This window comes from Setaria viridis, chromosome 5, assembly GCF_005286985.2.
Source record: "Setaria viridis chromosome 5, Setaria_viridis_v4.0, whole genome shotgun sequence".
In the NCBI taxonomy this organism is placed as follows: Eukaryota; Viridiplantae; Streptophyta; class Magnoliopsida; order Poales; family Poaceae; genus Setaria; species Setaria viridis.
In genome coordinates, this window is record NC_048267.2 from 10,456,707 (window position 1) to 10,476,599 (window position 19,893).

General features: G+C 41.8%; 1 protein-coding gene across 1 annotated transcript; it reads left to right on the forward strand.

The window, feature by feature from the left end:
* The first annotated feature begins 324 nt into the window (after positions 1-324).
* On the forward strand, positions 325-6,183 carry LOC117854606 (uncharacterized). Its single transcript, XM_034736835.2, has 3 exons — positions 325-772; positions 869-1,159; positions 5,464-6,183. The coding sequence occupies exons 1-3, from the start codon at positions 360-362 to the stop codon at positions 5,636-5,638; spliced, it is 879 nt and encodes a 292-aa protein (XP_034592726.1). The 5' UTR covers positions 325-359; the 3' UTR covers positions 5,639-6,183.
* Positions 6,184-19,893: the final 13,710 nt, after the last annotated feature.

A 19,893-nucleotide genomic window follows, 5' to 3' on the forward strand; every position in this document is an offset into this window, starting at 1 on the left:
AATATTTGCCAAAAAATAAAATCTGAGCAATTTATTACACTTAAGCAAAACTAATACTACAAAATAATAATCAAACCGTGAAATAACTTTTTTTTGTTGTAAACTGACCGAACATGAGTGGCATCATGAATATTCGCCGGACGTGACCGTGATGGCAGTGGCACTGTGCTCTGAATCCCAATTCCATCCTCTACGGCCAGATCGACAAGCGATGGCGGCACTGCTCATAGGTCCAGCCATGTCACTCTTTACTCTCCACGGACGCGCCACCGCTTTCGCCAAACAATTTTGTCCCCAACTCCCTACACCCAGCAGTATATCACACGCCGGCCACGAATCCACGATCGATCCCCGCTCACATGCACTTTGCTCCTACTTGGGAAAGCAAAGCTAGAGAGAGGAACAAAGTAGAAAGGGAAGCTGAGAGAGAGATGTTCCCGTCGCCAGGGAGGGCGGTGATGGCGCTGGGCCACGGCCAGCACAGCTCGTCCACCGCCGGCGACGCCATGGCGGCGGCGGCGGCGGCAGCTTCCTCCACCCCCACCATAACCTTCTCCTTCCAGCCCTCTCCTCCGCCAACGAGCTCCCTCGCCCACCATGGCGTTCTAGGTTACAGCTCGCTTCTCCTAGACCACCCAACCACCGCCACCACCTCGTCTTCCTCCTCGCACGCGCCTTCGTCCACCATCCCTCCCCCCACCCTCCACCACCTCCATGCAGCGCACGTTTCCCCTCCAACGAGGTCATCGCCTCCTCCTCCTCCTCACCCATGGTAAGATCAGATCTCTCTCCCTCTCCCTCTCTCCCCCAAAGAAAAGTTCCTTGTGTGTATGGCGCGTGACGGCGTTGTCGCTTTCTCTCTCTACAGGTCGACCTGTGATGAAGGGCATGACCAAGGTCAGGGCAGGCATCGGGGGAAGGGCGCTGCGGCGGTGAGCGAGGGGTTGGCTGCCGGCGGTCACAACGGCGCGGCGGCGGCGGCGCTGGGGGTGGGCGCGGTGAGGATGAAGAAGGCGGGCGGCGGCGGAGGGAAGGCGCGGCGGAAGGTGCGGGAGCCGCGGTTCTGCTTCAAGACGATGAGCGACGTCGACGTGCTCGACGACGGCTACAAGTGGCGCAAGTACGGCCAGAAGGTCGTCAAGAACACGCAGCACCCCAGGTACAGCATATACCACCAGTCACCGGCTGCTTCTTCATTTGCATCTGCACATACGCATGCATGTTCAGCTAGCTGTGCACGGACGTCGATGCACTTGCACATTTGCTCCCAATTCTCATCATCAGTTCCATATGCATGCCATGGCTGAATGATCACATATATACTGTATATAGATCGATAAGGGCCTTTAATTTGGTTCCATGATATACATCGTTTTTGTTGCAAAGTTAATTTAAGATTTTGGGGATATTTTGCGACGAGTGGTGGGTTTCAGTAAGGCGAGGGAAATTTGATGTTCAGTTTAGAGATCAACTCAAAACTTAAGTAATTATATGATCGATCATTATCCAGCAGAATATGTGGCTATGCATATAGTATGGATTTAATTAGTTAATTAATTAATTTATTCCTAGCTGTGCAGGCTAATCTTTTAGGATAATTGTTTTTGTTAACTACTCCTACATTACACCCACCAGGGGCTTAACTTCTGATTTCAGATTCTTTGTCCAACAGACAATAGGTCAAGATTATATAGATTTTTATGCGTTTCAAATGGATTAAATTTTCCTTCTAAGTTGAATCCAAATAATATAAGCAACTGCTGCTGCCTTATTTAGTGCACCTCAACAACATATCATCAGCTAAATAAACAATAAACAAATGGGAATAAAAAATCCAGGATATTCACTTTGTTAATCCATGAAAAGAAATAAGAGAAAGTTCTACACTGTTTACAGTAGATTATATAGTTACATCAAAAGAGAGCGCCCATAAAATACAATCAAAATGCAAAAGTATAAACTATACTATCTGCTGTTTCTCTAGACTAGGGGATTGGCTTGCTCATATTAACTTAAACGTGGATCTTACCTTAATTATCATGTTTGTTCTGCTTAAGGGTACTGTTAAGAAGATTAATTTCATCTATGTCGTGGTCAACAAAAACATACCTCCTTTATGTCTTTTCAACTTTGATAAAATTGCATTGATCTTACACTCACCATTTTCAGTTCATAAAGGGCAATGTGACAAGCCATTTAATTTTGGGCCAATGACCCTATTTTTCCACAAAGTATATCTTTATAAGCTTTACTGGAAACTGATAATTTTTTATGTGCCAAAAACTTTCACGATAGAAACCCAAACGACTAGACATTTCGCAGCAGAGAGATATACATTTCAAATATGTTACTGAAGCTAGACCATTGTCTAGTTACTTTGATCATATGCATCAAATATACAGCAAATGTTTCATAACTAAGGAAGAATAATATTAATTGGAGTACAGATATCATTTTAATACTTATTGTTAAACAAAAATTGAGATCACAATTGTGATTAACTATGGCAACACATATTTTTAAAACAACTGCTTAATATATTTAGTACGTTTAGTCTTCTTTACAGTATTTTTATTCTTTCTATACATCTTGCTATTATCATTTTCTGAAAGGAAATCATAGGTTCTTTTATATATGAATGATGATAAATATAGTGTGCATCAAAATTTTGTCTTATTTCTTGAAGATACAAACTTTTACATTAGACAAATCATTATCCATATTGACCATACTTCCTGCTTCTTCCTACATTAAGAACCAGTCAAGTTGATTGTAAGTGACTATCGGAACGAACATTACATAGAAAATTAAAATACATTTCAATGTAACAAAATTAATTGGTCTTCTATACTCCCCCTGTCCCCCCAAAAAACAATTCATCATAGGAATTCTAGGACAAACTAGCAAATATGTGAAATCGATGGCTTGCTAAATAGCTATATTTGGCGCCAATTGACTGCCACATGCACATGCACATGCGCATACTAAATGGGAATTGTGGGACAAATTTTGAATCACTGGATGATTTTTTTGGAGATGGAGGGAATATATATAGTTAATAACCAATTGTACTAACTATTACTCCAGTCTAATTATGATCTTGCTATGCATAGTTCAAGGTTTTATTCAAAGAAAGCCAAAAAAATAAAAAAGAGAAGAAATAAAATGCTGAAACCTTCCCACAGAAAACTCACTTTTGTAAATAGTTCATGCACTTCTGCAAGCAGTAAACCAGATAGCATTCTCACAAACCTTTCCACAATCCTACAGTTGCTTTTTTCTAAAGTGCTAGTCATTGGATCTGAAAAGGAAAAAGTGTTTGCAAAGCTGGTCCTAAGATGACTTTGCTGTGTCCCTGGTCCCCCTCTTGTCTATACCACCTAACTAAACTTGATCCCTGATACTGTGTAGTTTCTCATTAAGGATAAGCTATTTTGCTTCCAGAAAAAGGTAACTTGTCGCGAGAATACCATTCTTAGATCACTGAAAAATTGTTTCTTTTCGTTTAGTGTATATTAAATATGGTATTTTCGTGATAGATGGTATTTAATTTGCTGTTATTAGAACATATCACATAATACGCTAAGCTTAAGGATCAATTAATCCATTTTCATGTGGGTCCTGTATATTGGCTATTGCGCCTCTGTGCAAGTAGAGAATGACGTGCATCCTAACAAGTAGTAGTAGTAGGTTGAATACTCATTGCAGCATCTAATAGTTCCACTAACGTCCACTCATCCCATGTGTACTAGCGTAAGCAACAACGATCGCAACAAATTAAAAGTATCAAAAATACCGATATTTACCAAATAGAAGTCCTATAATTTTACATAAACAAATATTGATGCAATTCTTCTAAAAATTCACTTGCTTAGCCTTAGATACGGAGTTAGTCAAGGACTATCTAAAAATGACGACATGACACGATCTATATCTTCTCCCTGCCCAGATCAAATCATCAAACCACCAGACGTACCTAGAAGCGCGTGTGTGTGTGTGTGGGTGTGAATCCTATGTATCTATGGATCTCTGAATGGCTATCATGGCAGGCAATGCCAAGCATTGACCCACACGCTGCACCAGACATGAGCCCAGCATCCAGTCCAATCCGATTAGCCATTTGCAATGATGGCACTCGGAAACACCTCCTTCCCTCTGGTGTCTGAATCACACCATCCCATGGCCTTTTCCAATCACTTGGCAAATCTCGGCAATCATCTATCTTCTTTCCTCTTTTTTACTTTGAAAAAAAAAGAGAGTTTACCCAAGGTACAAAGCAAGTGAAAGGGGAACGCGATGACACTGAGATCCGCGTCAGATGAACTATTAGCATAAATTGGTGGGTTATAAGGCTGTTGTCTTTTGTATTATCGTCGATTCAGTAGAGGAATAGTTTGGCATTGACTTAATATATAGCCTAGCTGTAGACATACCTGTACACTATAAAAGAGTTAGGTTAATGGGATTGAAAACCCTATTACTTTTACACAAGAAAGTTATTACAATGTTTAACTTTTTCCCCCATGGGATATCTGCTTTGAACTGGCTGGCCTTGGGCGGGGAGAATCTTTACTGTTTGGTAAAGGGCAGGATGATGATGAAAAGGTGGATTTGAGCTTTGCAAAGGGGCCAAGTTTTTTTGTTCTTGTAATTATTACCGCATCTTTATCAATCTATGGCCCTTAGGCTGAGTGAAATGATGCTACCTGGGTAGCCTGGAATATTATTATTATCTCTCTGCATTTTCATTGTCGATGTGTCAGGCCATGATTGAGATTTCCAATCGGTGTACTTTAACGACCAGGGACAAAGCAGTACGTACTACCTATGTATAATTAATCAGTTATATAGAATTATATGTTTGTCAAAAGTAAGTGATCAAAAAATAGCAGTACTTCTAGCTAGTTGTAGACTTGTAGATCGAGTTGTAGCAGTGAACAAATTAACAGGAGTCTACCAACTGCACCAGATAGTCTACTGTCACTGTGCCGTGCATGTGTCCGTGTCTAACACTCTATACATGACAAAGTTAACAGTGCTCAAAGCAAGCCATGTGAGCTTCTTTCAACCATGGTTAGATTAGGTGTACTAGTTAGTGACACTTTTAAGCTTAACTTTATCGTCATAATTAACCTATTATATATATATATATATATATATATATATATATATATATCCGAGGAAGTTTCAAATATTGAAAAATGATCAAAAGGGTGGCAAGAGATTTCTCGAAAATCGTGGTGACAAAATCAACTGACGAGGTAATTGACCTAACCAAGCTATAGCTGGGGGTGACAAGCAGGGTCTCATCATTAGCGGAAAAACGAAAGATCAACCAAATTAATCCAGTTGATATATCCAAATAATATATAACCGATTTGCATCCATTTTACTAGAGTACATGTAGCACAGAATAAGAGATAACCTGAATAGTGGCAATAATATTTTTATTGTATGATGCAGGAGCTACTACCGCTGCACGCAGGACAACTGCCGGGTGAAGAAGCGAGTGGAGCGGCTGGCGGAGGATCCCCGCATGGTGATCACCACCTACGAGGGCCGCCACGTCCACTCACCATCCCGCGACGAAGACGACGACGCCGCGCGCGCAAACGCCGAGATGAGCTTCATCTGGTAGTGGTAGCTAGTAGCTTCCATTGCCGGCCTAGAGCAAGCAGCAGCTAGCTGAGATCAGGCGTCTCCGGCACAGGGGGGGACACACCGCGCCGTCGTCGCTTGTGGCCGGTCAAGTTTCATCAGCTAGCTGGATCCTGAACCCGTCCATCAAATTCGTGTCTATGCATGGCAATATCGATCTTTACGTCATGTCGGCGCTGGTAAATTGCATGCGTTGTGTGAATTACTCCTACTGTTGTAGTTAATTAGCGCATCCAGGTTATGAACTGATGGTAATATATAGTAGAAACGTACTATAGAATTAGCAATATTTACTGCCCTTCTTCGTGATACTAGCTAGCTTGCTGCTTTAGATTTTAAAAAAAAGTTAAGTTGGTGTTGATGGTGCTACTGTGCTAGGCTCTTCCACCTCCACTTAATAAGGTCATCTGCCGTAGATGGGTATATGAGCAACTTGTGGAATCTTCGGCGGAGGATGCATGGGACCATATAATGATGTGTATGCATGTATGATGTGTGATGATCTGTTTTTTTTCTCTCGCTTTCCTTGCTATGTGCATATACCAAATTAAATTTTAAAAATTTCACGATTGATTAGTTTGTGCATTAAGAATATTTTTTTGCTGTTATATATACAATGAGATCGATCGGTCAAGGTGCATGAATTTCATGGCTTTTCTTCCGTTTATTTAACTAGCTAGAACACCAACTCTCTGCGTTGCGCGCGCGGCGCGCGCGCGCGTGCTTCGAGTGCCTTGCATTTGTACTCACCACGTTTTCTTTTTCTTTTTTCATTTGCCCCAACTCTGGTTCTGAGGTTTAAAAATTACACGAACAAACTTGCTAGTTTTGTGGCTCCGTGCTCCGAAGGCCATGGCGGTAGGGCCCGGTTGCATGTACGGGGCGTTCGGACTACTAGTTCGATTAGTCCATAGGATGATACGTACTACTTTGATCATGCAGCTTCATGATCTACATACAAACATATAAAGTTGAGTCTATTGTTATGTCATTCATTAACTTACATGATTCTTAAAACATTTATCAAATCCTTCTTCCATATTTTTATCCTTCTTTCTCCAACACTTTTCCGTACATGCTACATCATATAGTTTTAATATTCATAGCTACCCGTATCTTTCGGTGCTGTGTTATATTAACACTACTATAATAAGTAAACTAATATTTCATCTTTGCATTTTAGATGCGACAAATGGAAACTATGCGGGCCGAACCTGTTGCTGATGGGCAGCCACCATTGCCTAGTACTGATGTGGTTTCCAAGTTCCTCTCGCAGAACAGCTCCAACACCACATTCTTGAAGAATGCTCGTATACCTACAAGCTCCTCCAAGTCTCAGTCAGCTGGTGAAGAAGCGATTCGTCGAGAACTTGCTTCTGAAAAATAAGAAACAAGGTTCAACTGTTCTCGATCAACAAGTGTGCCATACATACATCTATGGGCCTACCAGAAGGTTTGGATAGTCCTAAATATGGGGCTGGACACCGAGATGCATCTAACATGGAGACCATAGTGCAAGACGGTGTAGTCTATATGGAAAGAGAGGAACTAGTATTCTTGTACTCATTGTAATAAGAGTAAAACTCCTCTAGTCATATCCAACTAGTATTCTTGTAATCAACCGACCTGTTACCCTGCCTCCGGCAATATAAGGTGAGGCAGGGACCCCCTCTAAAGAAATTCAATCCAACCAACACACTAGACGTAGGGTATTACACAATCTAGCGGCCCGAACATGTCTAAATCGTGCGTATGCATTTACCTTTGAGTTCTTGATCTCAATGAGCCCCACTAACCAAAACACTACCTCGGCCACCCCCAGTAGGTTGTCGGGTTTAAACACCGACAAAGTGAAAGAACTAAAGAAGAAGACTGAAGTAGCAGAGGAAGCGTTGGCGAGAACTCAAAGATAGTACGAGGAGCTCAAGAAGCAACAGGATGAGAGCAATGTCATCCTTATGAAGATCTTGAACCTAAACACCCCTGGTACCTCTTCTCAGCCCTAATCCTATGTGTGTGGAACTGTTGTCAGCACTACTTGGTATTCCGTCGTGATCTCTGGTGCTTGTGTTATGAACTTATGTGGCTCTGAACTGTCAGTTAACTAATGGTGGTGCCATGAACTGGTTGTAACTTAATTGTGGTGAACTTTCTATGAATTCTGCTGTATCATTTGGTGTTCTGTGATGAAATGGTTCTGACATACATGATATGGACACGTGTAACATCAAAAAATGGACGCATGGTCCAATAAGAAACTGTCACGTGTACTAATGGGAAACTAACATGTGGACCAAACATAAAAGAACATGTGTCATAAATTGAAATGGAATCGTGGACAGATGAGAAATTAACACGTGGACCAATAAGAAAAAGACATATGGACCTCTAAAAAATAACACGCGGAGCAGCCGTGAAATGACACGTGGAACACTATGGACTTGACATGTGGAACCGTAGGAAAAAGACACGTAGACCAATAGGAAAATGACATGTGGATAAACATGGAAAGGACACGTGGACAAACTGGGAAATGACACATGGACAAACGGGAAAATGACACGTGGACAAACGGAAAATCAACACGTGGACACGTAACAAAGTGACACATGGACCGATTGAAAAGATGACATGTGTCCATACGGGACGACGACACGTGGGTGAATAGAATCATTACACATGGCCCTATGCTATCTAGCCATGTGGCTGTCCTCTTTGCGACACGTGCTGAATTACACGGCACATGCCAGCATGGACGATGCCACATCATGTGTCAGCGTGTCTGGGCCACGTCACTTGCCAGCGTGGATGGCACCACGTCACCTGCCAGCGTGGGCAGGGACACATGGATCCGAAGTTCTGTGATGTTTTTGCGACGCATCATAGAACGGAAAATGGTTCCGTGATGAAAGTTTTTTCATCACATGATGTTTTTGGCCAGTTCATCACGAAAATACAAACTTGACGCTCTGTTTTTGATGGATTGAAATTCGTCACAAAACTTTCTTTGTGACGAATTTACCCTTCACAGTACGAAAACCGTTCGTCACCGAAACTACGATTTCCACTAGTGAACTTAGTTTTGTGGCTCTGTGCTCCGAAGGCCATGGCGGTAGGGCCCGGTTGAATATATGGGGTGTTCTGGCGGCGGTGTGGGACTACTAGTTCGATTTAGGCCATAGGATGATACATACTACTCCGATCATGCAGCTTGGGATTTGGTGAGACAGTGTAATTAAAGCTGGTGGCCACTTCCGGTATTACCCATGCATGCAGCACGAAGTCGATCATGAAAGCTTGAAAGGGTTGGTTCCTATGCTGGGAAGATATATATGAAATCATTTCCGATTGGTGTGTTCTCTGGAGAAGAATTATATGGCCCATGCATATGAACAACTTTCGCAGAAATCGATCAGTGTTCTCGACCATGAAGCATATGTTTAGAAGAGGGAAATGCATTTGCATTTCACCGGCCTGTTTACTTTTTCTATCATCGGAATGGCGTTCAACTTCCAACGCGTCCCTTCATGTGCAGCGAATGAAGAACAAGGGTATATGTTCATGTTCATCTATCAGGACCCCTATTCCGAGGGTCTGGGGGTCCTGCGGCGAGAGGCGTGTGGAATTTTGCAAAAAAGTTCTTCAGTTCTCCGCTAATCGACTTCGGGTCTAGGGAGGCCTCTCGCCAACAGTAACCATGTTCTATTTATTTGCAGCATACTCCCTAAGCTCCAAAATATTTTAACACTAAGAAGAGAACAACAGTAACCACATTCTATTTATTTGCGGCATGCTCCCTAAGCTCCAAAATATTTTAACACTAAGAAGAGAAAATTCCGATTTCGCGTCATTTTTGAAAAAAACTGTCCGCCGTTCATTTTCCAAAGAACCCCGCCGCAATCGCGCTGCGACACACGCTTCGCCCCGAGCCGCTGCGCCCTCCCAATTCTCTCCGCATCCTCCCCTCTCTCTCATCCTCCCGCCCTCCCCGACGACCGATGCCTCCGACGCTGCGCCCGTGCTGCTCTTTGCAGCTGCCGTATTCCCGTACCTCTCCTCTCCTTCCACTCTTCGGCCACTCCCGGTGCCGCGCCGCTCCACAGCATCCTCCCACTCTCTGATTCTCCTCGCCGCTAGGCGATTAGGGTTTGGGGTGCCTCGTCAGCGTCACCCATTCCCGCCAGCGGCCCTGCACCTCCCACCCCTTCGTGCGGGCTCACAGTGGCCCCGCACCTTCGGTCCTCGCTCCCCGCTTGCGCGGTCTGCATCGGGCCAAGGCGCTCTTCTGCCTGCAGCTTGGAGCACTCTCCACAAGCGGCCTAGAGCTCGCCCTCCTCGAGCCAGTGCCACTCGTGCAGTAAATCTATGCCGGCTCTATGGAAGGACGGCCACAGCAAGACGGGAGCGGCACGGTAACACACTCCAGGTCCATGCAGCCACCTCCGTATGCCTCTAGGCCCCTGAAAGGTGAGGCCTATGACCTACGTTCCTCCCTCATCCTTACATCTATGCGTGCATGTAGATTATATTCTGAAAAAACGAAATGGAAAATGGATTGGTTACATCAATCTATAAGTGTTCATGTATATTTGTCATTCCTGGAACCTACTATGTGTTGCTTCCTCAGATCTTAGTCCCTGTTAAGCCTTTTTATAGCAGTTTCAAAACCATGTACCTATATTCTATATTGCCATACATGTGCTGTTGCAGTACAGAATCTAGCTAGCATAGCCTTTCTTTCATTCTCTTGCATCCTGTAAACTTCCTTTTGTCGCTGGTTGACAGTATGCTTTGTTGCTGCTGCTTGCTCAGACGCAACGATTGTGCTCCGTGCTCTTCTGTTGCCTTCTCGATTATGGTATGCATTCTGAATTTCTGAGACAAATTTCCTATTTGTAGTGTTCTTGGTCGTATCTCTGAGTCGTTGCTTCCATTTTGTACAGGTTTGATGTTGCCTTGTTAGTTCCACAGGCATCACCAGTTCTGGAGCTGCGGCATATTATCATCAATGCTAGCCACTATAAAGGTCAGCTCTATTTTCTTTTCTCATGTCGTGACATGGTTTTATCTTAATGAAATTATCACTCTGATTTTCGGATGATGCTAAAGATAGATACCTTATTGTGAGTGGAACCACAGATGGTAGCATTACTTTCTGGAACCTGAAGAGATCGTTCATGGCTTCATGCAACTAATATCTGAGACACAACCACACAGGAGTATTGATTGTCAAATGCGTCCCAGGCTAGGAAAAGGGAGCCAAGGCGGTCGTCGCTGATGGAGATCACTGGAAAACCATTCTTTGAAGAAGAGAGATGGAGATACATCACTGCCTGATCGGAGCAACCCGAGTACCCCATATGCTACTGAAAATTCATCTGAAACTCCTGGTGTGGAAAATGCTCACAACACAGTGCATGAAGGAAGTGATGGCTCAAATTCTGAGATACCTTCAAGTACCCAATCATGTGACGTACCTGAATTGAGGCTAATACTATTATTATCCGGTGTCCACCAGTCAGGCGTTAATTGTCTCCACATATCATCCTCAACAAATAACAAGTCATACTGCATCATAAGTGGTGGGGATGATCAGGCTGTCCAGTGCTTCAGCTTCACAGTAGGATCTCTAGAGGACTGCTCAACTACCACAGCTAGGCTAAACTCGCATGACAATGGTACACTTAAAATTTTATATCAACATAACATCCCATCAGCTCATAGTGCAGCAATTAAAGGTTTGTCACCATTCGAATCAATGTAGTTCATATTTTTCCACCGTTTCTTTCTGTTTCGTTGGAGTTAGGCATATATGCATATGCATGTTTTTGTTAGGAATCTGGACAGACGGTACCTGGGCTTTCTCTACTGGCCTTGACCAAAGAGTAAGCTGTTGGAAGTTGTGGTCATCCAGCAAATTCACGGAATATAATACTCCCATGCCATCATTAGTGTGCCTGAACCTGAAACTCTGGATGTTTTCCATGACCATCAGGAAAGTTGTGGATGAGTTACCTTGTAATTTTTTTCAAGACATAAATGATTTGTACATGTTATTTTTTACAACTAAGATCTCCCTGAATCTTACAACTGCAAATTTGAAGACCTCAATAGGGCTCCTCCAAAGCATTTAGGAGTGTTATGTCATCTGGCATTAACCTTTTTTGATTCTGTGGTTCCCAAATTTTAGGAGCATTTCTTGTTTCATGATAATATTCAATTGTTTGCCTTTGAAAAAGATAATGATTGTTTTCATTTTTAAGAAAACATGATTTGAACATAATATACAAGTTATAGCGATAAAATGATTTAGGAACAAAGTAAAAAACAAATGCTATTCCCTTGCAGTTATATTGCATAGGCTATGAAGTATGAACTGGGATGTTCCCATCATTTCTTTATTTATTAGCGTACCTCCATTCTCCTTCCTAATGGTTAGCTTCTTTTCCCCACTCTTTTAGTGAGGATGGGGTCTTGAAATTTAATTCTTTCACTCAACTTAATTGTTTTTTCATTAGTTTACCTTTATATATTTACTTTATCATCTTACCCATGATATATTCTATTCAGATTCGTGATACCAGTGTTTTCGTAAAGCTAATGCCTACTTGCGAGGATTTGAGAAGCTATCTATCTGCAGAGGGATGGAAAAGATTGAAGTTTATGTATGTGCAATGTCAAGGAGATTAAGCTCATGAGATGTGGAGACTTCTTGATCCTGACGGTAACTTGATAAGTCTGTAACAACTTTCAGAAAGCGTAAATTGTGCAAATCAGGAAAGCCATCTTGTTTCAACCATTATGCATTTAATTTCTTATAATGTAAATTCAACCTTTGCACAATATAGAAAAGTCAACATTTAACCTTTTTTTGCTTCCTTCTAGGATTGGACGTGTTTCAGTATTGAATTCTGGCATACATCTCGTAGTACTGGCACTAATCCTTTTGGTGCCCCGGCAAAGGCTTGGCCTTCAGAGGCCAGCACAAATTCATTGGCCACAGCTAATAGTACAAATATGATAATCACCTAACTTTGTCTTTAGTTCCAGCCTTTCATGTCATATTTCAGGATTCATTTTGATCATATATTAGCACAGTAGCACCCAACGAACTTGGTATAGAAAGAGCTCCAGTTCTTTGCAATTGAACCAATAAAGAGCCTTCTGGTGTTAAGTATACTTTTTAAGATGGAGTGTTGTAACAGCTAACAACTTTGGTTTATTAATAATGAAAATTCTCGGGTTGGTTGTAACATGACTGTCAGAAATTTCCTAAGACTGTTATTTCACATTGGAGGAAACAAATGCTAACTTTCTAACTCACCAGCAAAAATTATTATCTAGAAAAGGTGAGGAAGATTTCATATGCCATAAGTGGTGTCTCTTTCTTGTGACAGCTGTTGTTTCTTCACCTAACCATTGGATAGCTTTACTATTTTAGGTACCTTGGTTTAAAATTGAACAATTAACTGGAGCTCGTGTATTTTGTTTGCATATAAGATTAAAAGGAAATTTCCGTATCTTATTGAATCATACATGAAAATATTTCTTAATTGCACATGTTGTTAAGTAAACATGGAGATCAGGAGCTGATCTGGCAACTTAATTCTTTACCGCACATATGTGCTTTAGGATATACTGACAGTTTTTGCTTTGAGAAGAACTCTCAAATCTTTAAGCCCTACTACTACATGATACTAATCCCTATGTTTGACATTATTGCCCATCTCTTTTTTTTCTATGGACCTTTTTCATACTAGATTAGTAATGAGATCCATATGATTCTTGCTTTTTGGTCGTAGATTTTTGTGCACAGTGTGGCTCTTTATGCTTCATTTTTTTCAACACAACAGGTAGACTTATCTCAGGCACAAACTGGCATTGCACATTTATGTGCCTTGCTTGGTTCTAGACAAGAACCTATTTATGCATACATGGATGCTAATTCAGTAGTGCTAACCAATGGTGTGTCCAGTACTCTAGTTAATCTTTGTGTAGGTTAAATTCTTTGTTCATGTTCAACTATCACACCTGAATATCTGTACTTGTCTAAAACTTTGAATTGGTTGCAGAATAAATAGCTAGCTTTAGGATCATGATCTTAATTTTGTTTTGAACCTCTCTGGTCGAATTTGCAGGTTTTGATGTTTTGCGCGGTGTCAGAGTTCTCACCACAGCCTTTTGCTACGCTTGTTGGGTGGCAGTTTGTGCTACACCAGCTTGTTTCTGAAGAAATGCATAGACAATTCAACATACATTTAGACATACCTAGATATTGGATAAGTCACTTTCGGTATACTGGTCAAATCTTTGTATTGGTGGGTATTCACTGACAGTACATATTTATGCAAAAGTGGAGCCTTCCATTGTTGACTTGGCTGATCACATCTCTTTTGCAGGTTGTTCTTCACCTGTTAGTACCCTCTAAATTCTGTGTAATTACCAGTATGCCTTTGACTGTTGAACATTAGTAAAATTTCTTATATTTGCAAGCAAATTGTGTGGGGGTACATCATGTTGCTACAAACCTAAATGCCTACATTTGCTCATCCATGATTGTCCATATAAGCATAGTAGAATTTTGTTGCTTGCTCCTATAGTCCATTATTCATGACTGAAATGCCTATAGAAATGTATGTAGCATATAGATTCCATTAAAGATTTTCCTCAGTCCATAGGTTGGGCTCAAATATTTTATAATCCATATATGTAAGATGAAGTGATTTTATATAATAAGTGGGTGTTATCGATAATATGTTTTTTGTTTTTCTTACATATACCTGTTTTGGTCTATCTACCTCTAGGTCTAATAAATGTCTTTGGGGCCAATTCTTAAATTTGAATTTGATACTTTTGCTCTTTTGATTGGCATTGTAGAATAAGCACCAGATTAGTAAGCAATGCAGTAGCCTCATCCCCATAATTCAAGCTTGTATATTTTGTAAATGCAGGATGGTCATTCTTGTCATATGTATATGTACACTTTAGTAGGCATTGTTAGTGTCTTTCGATATTCTTAATGCCTACTACTGGTTCAGATTTATTTCTTTCCCCTTCTGTTTTTAACTAGGTTTGGTAGTAGCTTGTAGCCTTGCCTTATTCAACCCTAGCACCAGTAAATGTAGGCAATGGAGTTACTAAAAAACTGATAAACCAACCACTTCAGTAAATTGGTGTCTTCCCAATTCCAACTCTTGGTGCTTATACCAAAAGCAAGCATCGGACCGAATATTTCTACAAAAAATTAGCTTCAAGATCACCAGCTACTGTATTTCAATCATTTGATTTCTTTCCCTTTCTTTTTTTTTGCGAAACACCATTTGATTTCTTGATGGTGATGAGTTAACTATGTTGTGAGGTGAGCAATTATCTCAAATCATTCCTGATGTTGAGACCTTTAGTAAAATGGCTTTTTGAGAATATTGTGGATTGTTTCAATTTTTACAGCTAATGCTTGCAAACTCTGTCTGTGTCATTTAGACAGCTTGATTGCATATGACTTCCCTCAGCAATACATTAATTTTATGACATGCTTTTCAAGTTAGGTTGGAGAAAAAGAGGGCAACTGAAGACTGCGCCATTGAAAACAAATTTTCAACTTATGCTTCAATAATTTTCTAAATCCTATTGTCATTAATTAGTTTGAAGAAACGATAGGATCTGTAACCTAGTGAAGCTACCCATTTATATGGAGAGACTCAAAAGGCTTTTTGATTGGTGCAGGTCAGCAGTGATTAAAACATTGCATAGTTCTTTCTATTTATTATCATGTAGTTTCAGCTTTTGAATCAGTTGATTTGTCTACAAAATTATGTGCACCCGATTAAGGAAAGGTTATGCCAAAAAATGACGTAGAAAATGAGGCTGTGATACGTGAGCAATATAATCTAATTATCCAATTTCCATCGGTGGACATGTGAGGCTGTGATTGTACGAGTTTGAAATGGTGCTAGCTCAATAACAACAAGACGTGAGCAATATAATCTAATTATCCAATTTCCATCGGTGGACATGTGATTTCCACCATTGAAACTCCAAAATTACATTAAAAATTAGGCCGGAGAAATTATTGCGCAGCTGTGGGAAGCCTGGGTGAACCGGTGAAACCTAATTATTACATATGTTGATTTTGAATGTGTTGCTAAATCTTATTATTTGTTCTATGAACGTGGGTCCATGATATTGTGTATTCTATTTTGACCCTGACACACATACATATCAATGTAAGATGCAAGGTGTTGTCATGAATTATGTCCTTGACCTCGAGAAGAATTGTTCTCTTCGTGCAGATCTTGCAAAATCCAACTCCAGAATCATGTCCTTGACCTCGAGAAGAATCGTTCTCTTCATACCTTAAGCTCCAGGACATCTTTCTTGCTCTACTATGTGGTTCTTCATTAATGTTGTCACACTTTTGATCTCATCAGATGATGCTTCACCTTATTCTTGTGAGAAAAGAACTAGAAAACCAATGTAATTTTCAGATTCAGGTATCATTCAAGTAGCTTTTGAGACTGTATGTCATGAAAGAAAACCATCTGTATTTTTACACCTTGTTGATCTATGCATGATGATATTAGCACTTAGAGCTTACAGTAGCTCCACTACTACTGGCTGATAGAGTTTGTTATATCAGTCTACCCAGCTACCAACATACAAACACAAAACTGGACATTCATATATTTTATTTTGAAATTTCAAAGCCATCTTTTGGGACTTGGCTGTGGAAATATTGCGCATCACTGGAGTAAATTGCCAATAGCTCTTAAAAGTCAACGGCAGGTTTTTTCCCTTTTATAACTAACTAGAAATATATAATGGATGGTATGCTGCACAGTAAACTAGCAATTAGGCTGATGGCTAATGCTCATGTTTCTGTTCTGTTATAGCCACTAGACTGATGACACATGCTCATGTTTATACATATGAGATTATGGTGGCACTAAATGATGAACTGTTGTGGCAAAAGAAAAGAATAAAATGAAGGGTCATAGGCATGCCTATTTCCAATTTCTCTCTTGACTGGCCAACATTGATGAGAGGGCTACTTAGACTCCCTGGTACATTTCTCCTAGGAGAGGCCTCAGTATCTGCTACAAAACAAAAGAGAATGACTGTAAGTAATAATCATCAAATTTATTTGCTGAAAGCCTGCATCAATCATCAATTACATTGCATTGTGTTAACAGTAGGCCATGTTAGCTATTATGTATCAAAAAGATCAAATTAAATTTGAACCTGAGGATCATGAAAGAGATGAAATGACCTACTATGAGTCAAGAAATTATCTGTATATTTAAACTCTAAATTATCAAACAATTCTAAATTAAGCTGGGTTACATAAAAGGAAAAGGTGTGTACTCCATATGAGCATGGGCTTCCTACTTTTATGTTTTAAACTTGCCAAATAAGAATCCATTTTATGGCATATAGGTACTGAATTACCGATAAAAAAACATTGCAGAGAACATGGACATATATACAATCAAGGCGGATCGTACAGATGGTAGCATGGTGCAGGGGTAGGAAGCAGGCACGCGATGGTGTTTTTTTTTTGTAAATTGATTTAATTTAGAATAAATACAACAACATTCTCATGCGGTATCTATGCTGCTGCACAAATAAGTCGAAAGATAGGCACGCCGGAGGCGTGCCCCAGACTCTAGTACCATATTCAGTACTTGCGAAACATAAATGCCTTGGAAAATCTGCTATTGGAACGGTCGTCTTTGAATTCAAATGCATGCAAGGGCTGGGACTGGGCTGAAAATGCATTGGGTGAGGTGATCCGTGGGCCGCAGTCGAAGTCTCCCGCAGTGGGTGAGACTGTGAGCCGTGAGCGTGACACAATGCCACGAACCGTTTCTCTACTCGAACTCCTTTTCCTCCTCTACCGGCAGAGGTGACACGGTCTCTTCTATCCTCTTCCGTTCCTAGCACCCAATACCTATGACGAGTCTAGAAAGTGGGAAGGAAAGAGATCGATTTCCTTGGCTCCATTGTATCCTATCCGAGGTATCGTCGTCTACCTCATGGGGGACCTGATGCTGATGAGGTTTCTGTCCACGAGGTGGGAGCGGTGCTTGTTGGTGTTTAGAACCGGCAACCTACCGAGGGGGTACCCGAGATAGTGTTTTATGTGTGGGGTTCGCCGAAGACTAGGAACTTGAAGGTGAACTTGAACACACGATTTAGACAGGTTCGGGCCGCTTATGTCGCGTAATACCCTACGTTCTATGTGTTGGTTGGATTGTATTGATTGATGATGTTTAGAGGGGGTCCCTACCTCGCCTTATATTGCCGAGGGCAGAGTTTGTAAGTTGTTTTACAAGAGTACTAGTCGGATTCGACCAGAGAGTCCTACTCTAATTGCTACGAGTAGTTTCCTAATCCTCGACTAGTCCTTGTCCTCCACGTAGACCATGCAATCCTGCACTGTAGTCTTCATGTCTGACATGACTTAGTGTATAGCCCCGTATTTAGGACTGTCCAAGCCTCCCGATGGACCCATAGATGTATGCTCGAAAGTAACTGGCAAGACCACCTGACCAACAGGTACAGCCACATTACCCGGGACAATCCCGTAGAACGAAGAGTTCATCAGGGTGAGCATATCCATTACGTCGAGGCCCATCTTCCTCAAAGTCTTGGCGAAGAGCACGTTGAGGCCACTGCTGCTGTTGATGAGTAGTTTTGTGAGTCGAGAGCCTGCTACTACTAGATCCAGGACAAGAGGGTAGCATCCTGGGTCAGAAAAACTAGTCCACTGATCGTTTCTTGAAAACGTGATTGGCACCTAGGACCACTTAAGGAACGTAGGCGTTGTTGGTTCAATGGACATGATTTCCCGGAGGGCTAGTTTTTGGGACTACTCGATAGCAGTACCTGGTGTGCCATCAAAGATAATATTGATGGTGTTGGACGTGTTCTGGAATTTCCCATTATCATCCTCGTCTCCATCTTCTTTGGCCTTGCCCCTGTCTTTTGCTCTAGAAGATTCTAGCAGATCTTTCATGACTCTACGAAGGCCTATGCAATCCATCGTAGAGTGTTTGGAGTGTGGGTACCATGGGCACTGCTTCTTCAGGAGCTCCTTAAAAGGAGTCATCTCTTGATTTCCACTACTTTTTTTGGAGGACTGGGACATCACCTCGATAGTATTGTCTGACTTTCTTTTGCGGTTTTAACCTCCCGAGTAGTTGCCCCGGTTGTCATTGGGACGATCATTGCGGTTCTTGTCATTGCGTTAGCTATTGTTATGGTTGTTGTTTTTCTAACCTCTGTTATGACTAGACTCGAATTGCTCAATATCTTTGTCTTCTTCATCCGCCCAGGCCTGTATCATGGTCTTGAGAGACTTAATATCTTTCGGGCATTTTCTGCCAAAGTCTTGGAACATTCGGCGGTCATAAAGATCATTCCGGAAGCACTCTATGGCGTACTGTTCTATGATGTCCACAATAGTGGCTTTCTTGTCGAAAAAATAGTGTAGATAGTTGTGCAGCATCTCACCTTGTTGTTGTTTAATTTGCGATAAATCGATCATGTTGTCAGGATGTTGCATCGCCCCTGCAAAGTTGTTTGTGAATGCCACCTTTAATTGACTCCACGTGTCGATGGAGCCTCTTTCTAGGGATTCGAGCCATATGAGTGGCCCTGCTTCCATGTTAATGGGGAAGTAGATGACTTTGGTGTCATTGTTTCCTCCCGCTGCTTGGACTGATAGCGAGTAGCACCTCAGCCATTGGACTGGGTCTTGCTTGCCATCATACTTGGTAATACCCGGGGGTTTAAACTTGTCGGGTAGAACCATCTTGCGTACTCGTTTGGAGAAAGCAGGGAACCCGTCCGAGTCTTCTCCCGAGTAGTCGACTTCCTGCTCGCATTTGCGGCGGCGCCCTTCGATGATGTCACGAGCGTCGCGGTTCTGGTTGAGCTTCTGGCAGAGGTCATGAGGCTGCTTAGGCTCTAGGTGGGGCCCACGGTGGTCGCGGCCTCCCGAGGGTCCCGTTTGACTATCTTCTACCCTGTGTTGACTTGGTCTGGGGTTCTCGATCCTGGGAACCTCGTTTCTAGCAGCCTCGAGGCGACTTGGATGCCTGCTGCTAGTGCCATCGTGGGAACAGGTGCGTCGAACCGAGCTGATCGGTCTCTCTCGATCGAGTTGTTCGTATGCATGCTCCGCCAATAGAGCTAGTTGCTTGGCGTACTTATCTTGTGGCATTGCTTGAGTAA

What these genes read in the sequence shown, in the direction of transcription:
- LOC117854606 (XM_034736835.2), top strand. Translation starts at nt 360, where the DNA reads ATGCACTTTGCTCCTACTTGGGAAAGCAAAGCTAGAGAGAGGAACAAA. An exon ending in CCTCCTCCTCCTCACCCATG is followed by an intron (nt 773 to 868) that starts GTAAGATCAGAT and finishes CTCTCTCTACAG; the next exon opens with GTCGACCTGTGATGAAGGGC. An exon ending in AAGAACACGCAGCACCCCAG is followed by an intron (nt 1,160 to 5,463) that starts GTACAGCATATA and finishes TGTATGATGCAG; the next exon opens with GAGCTACTACCGCTGCACGC.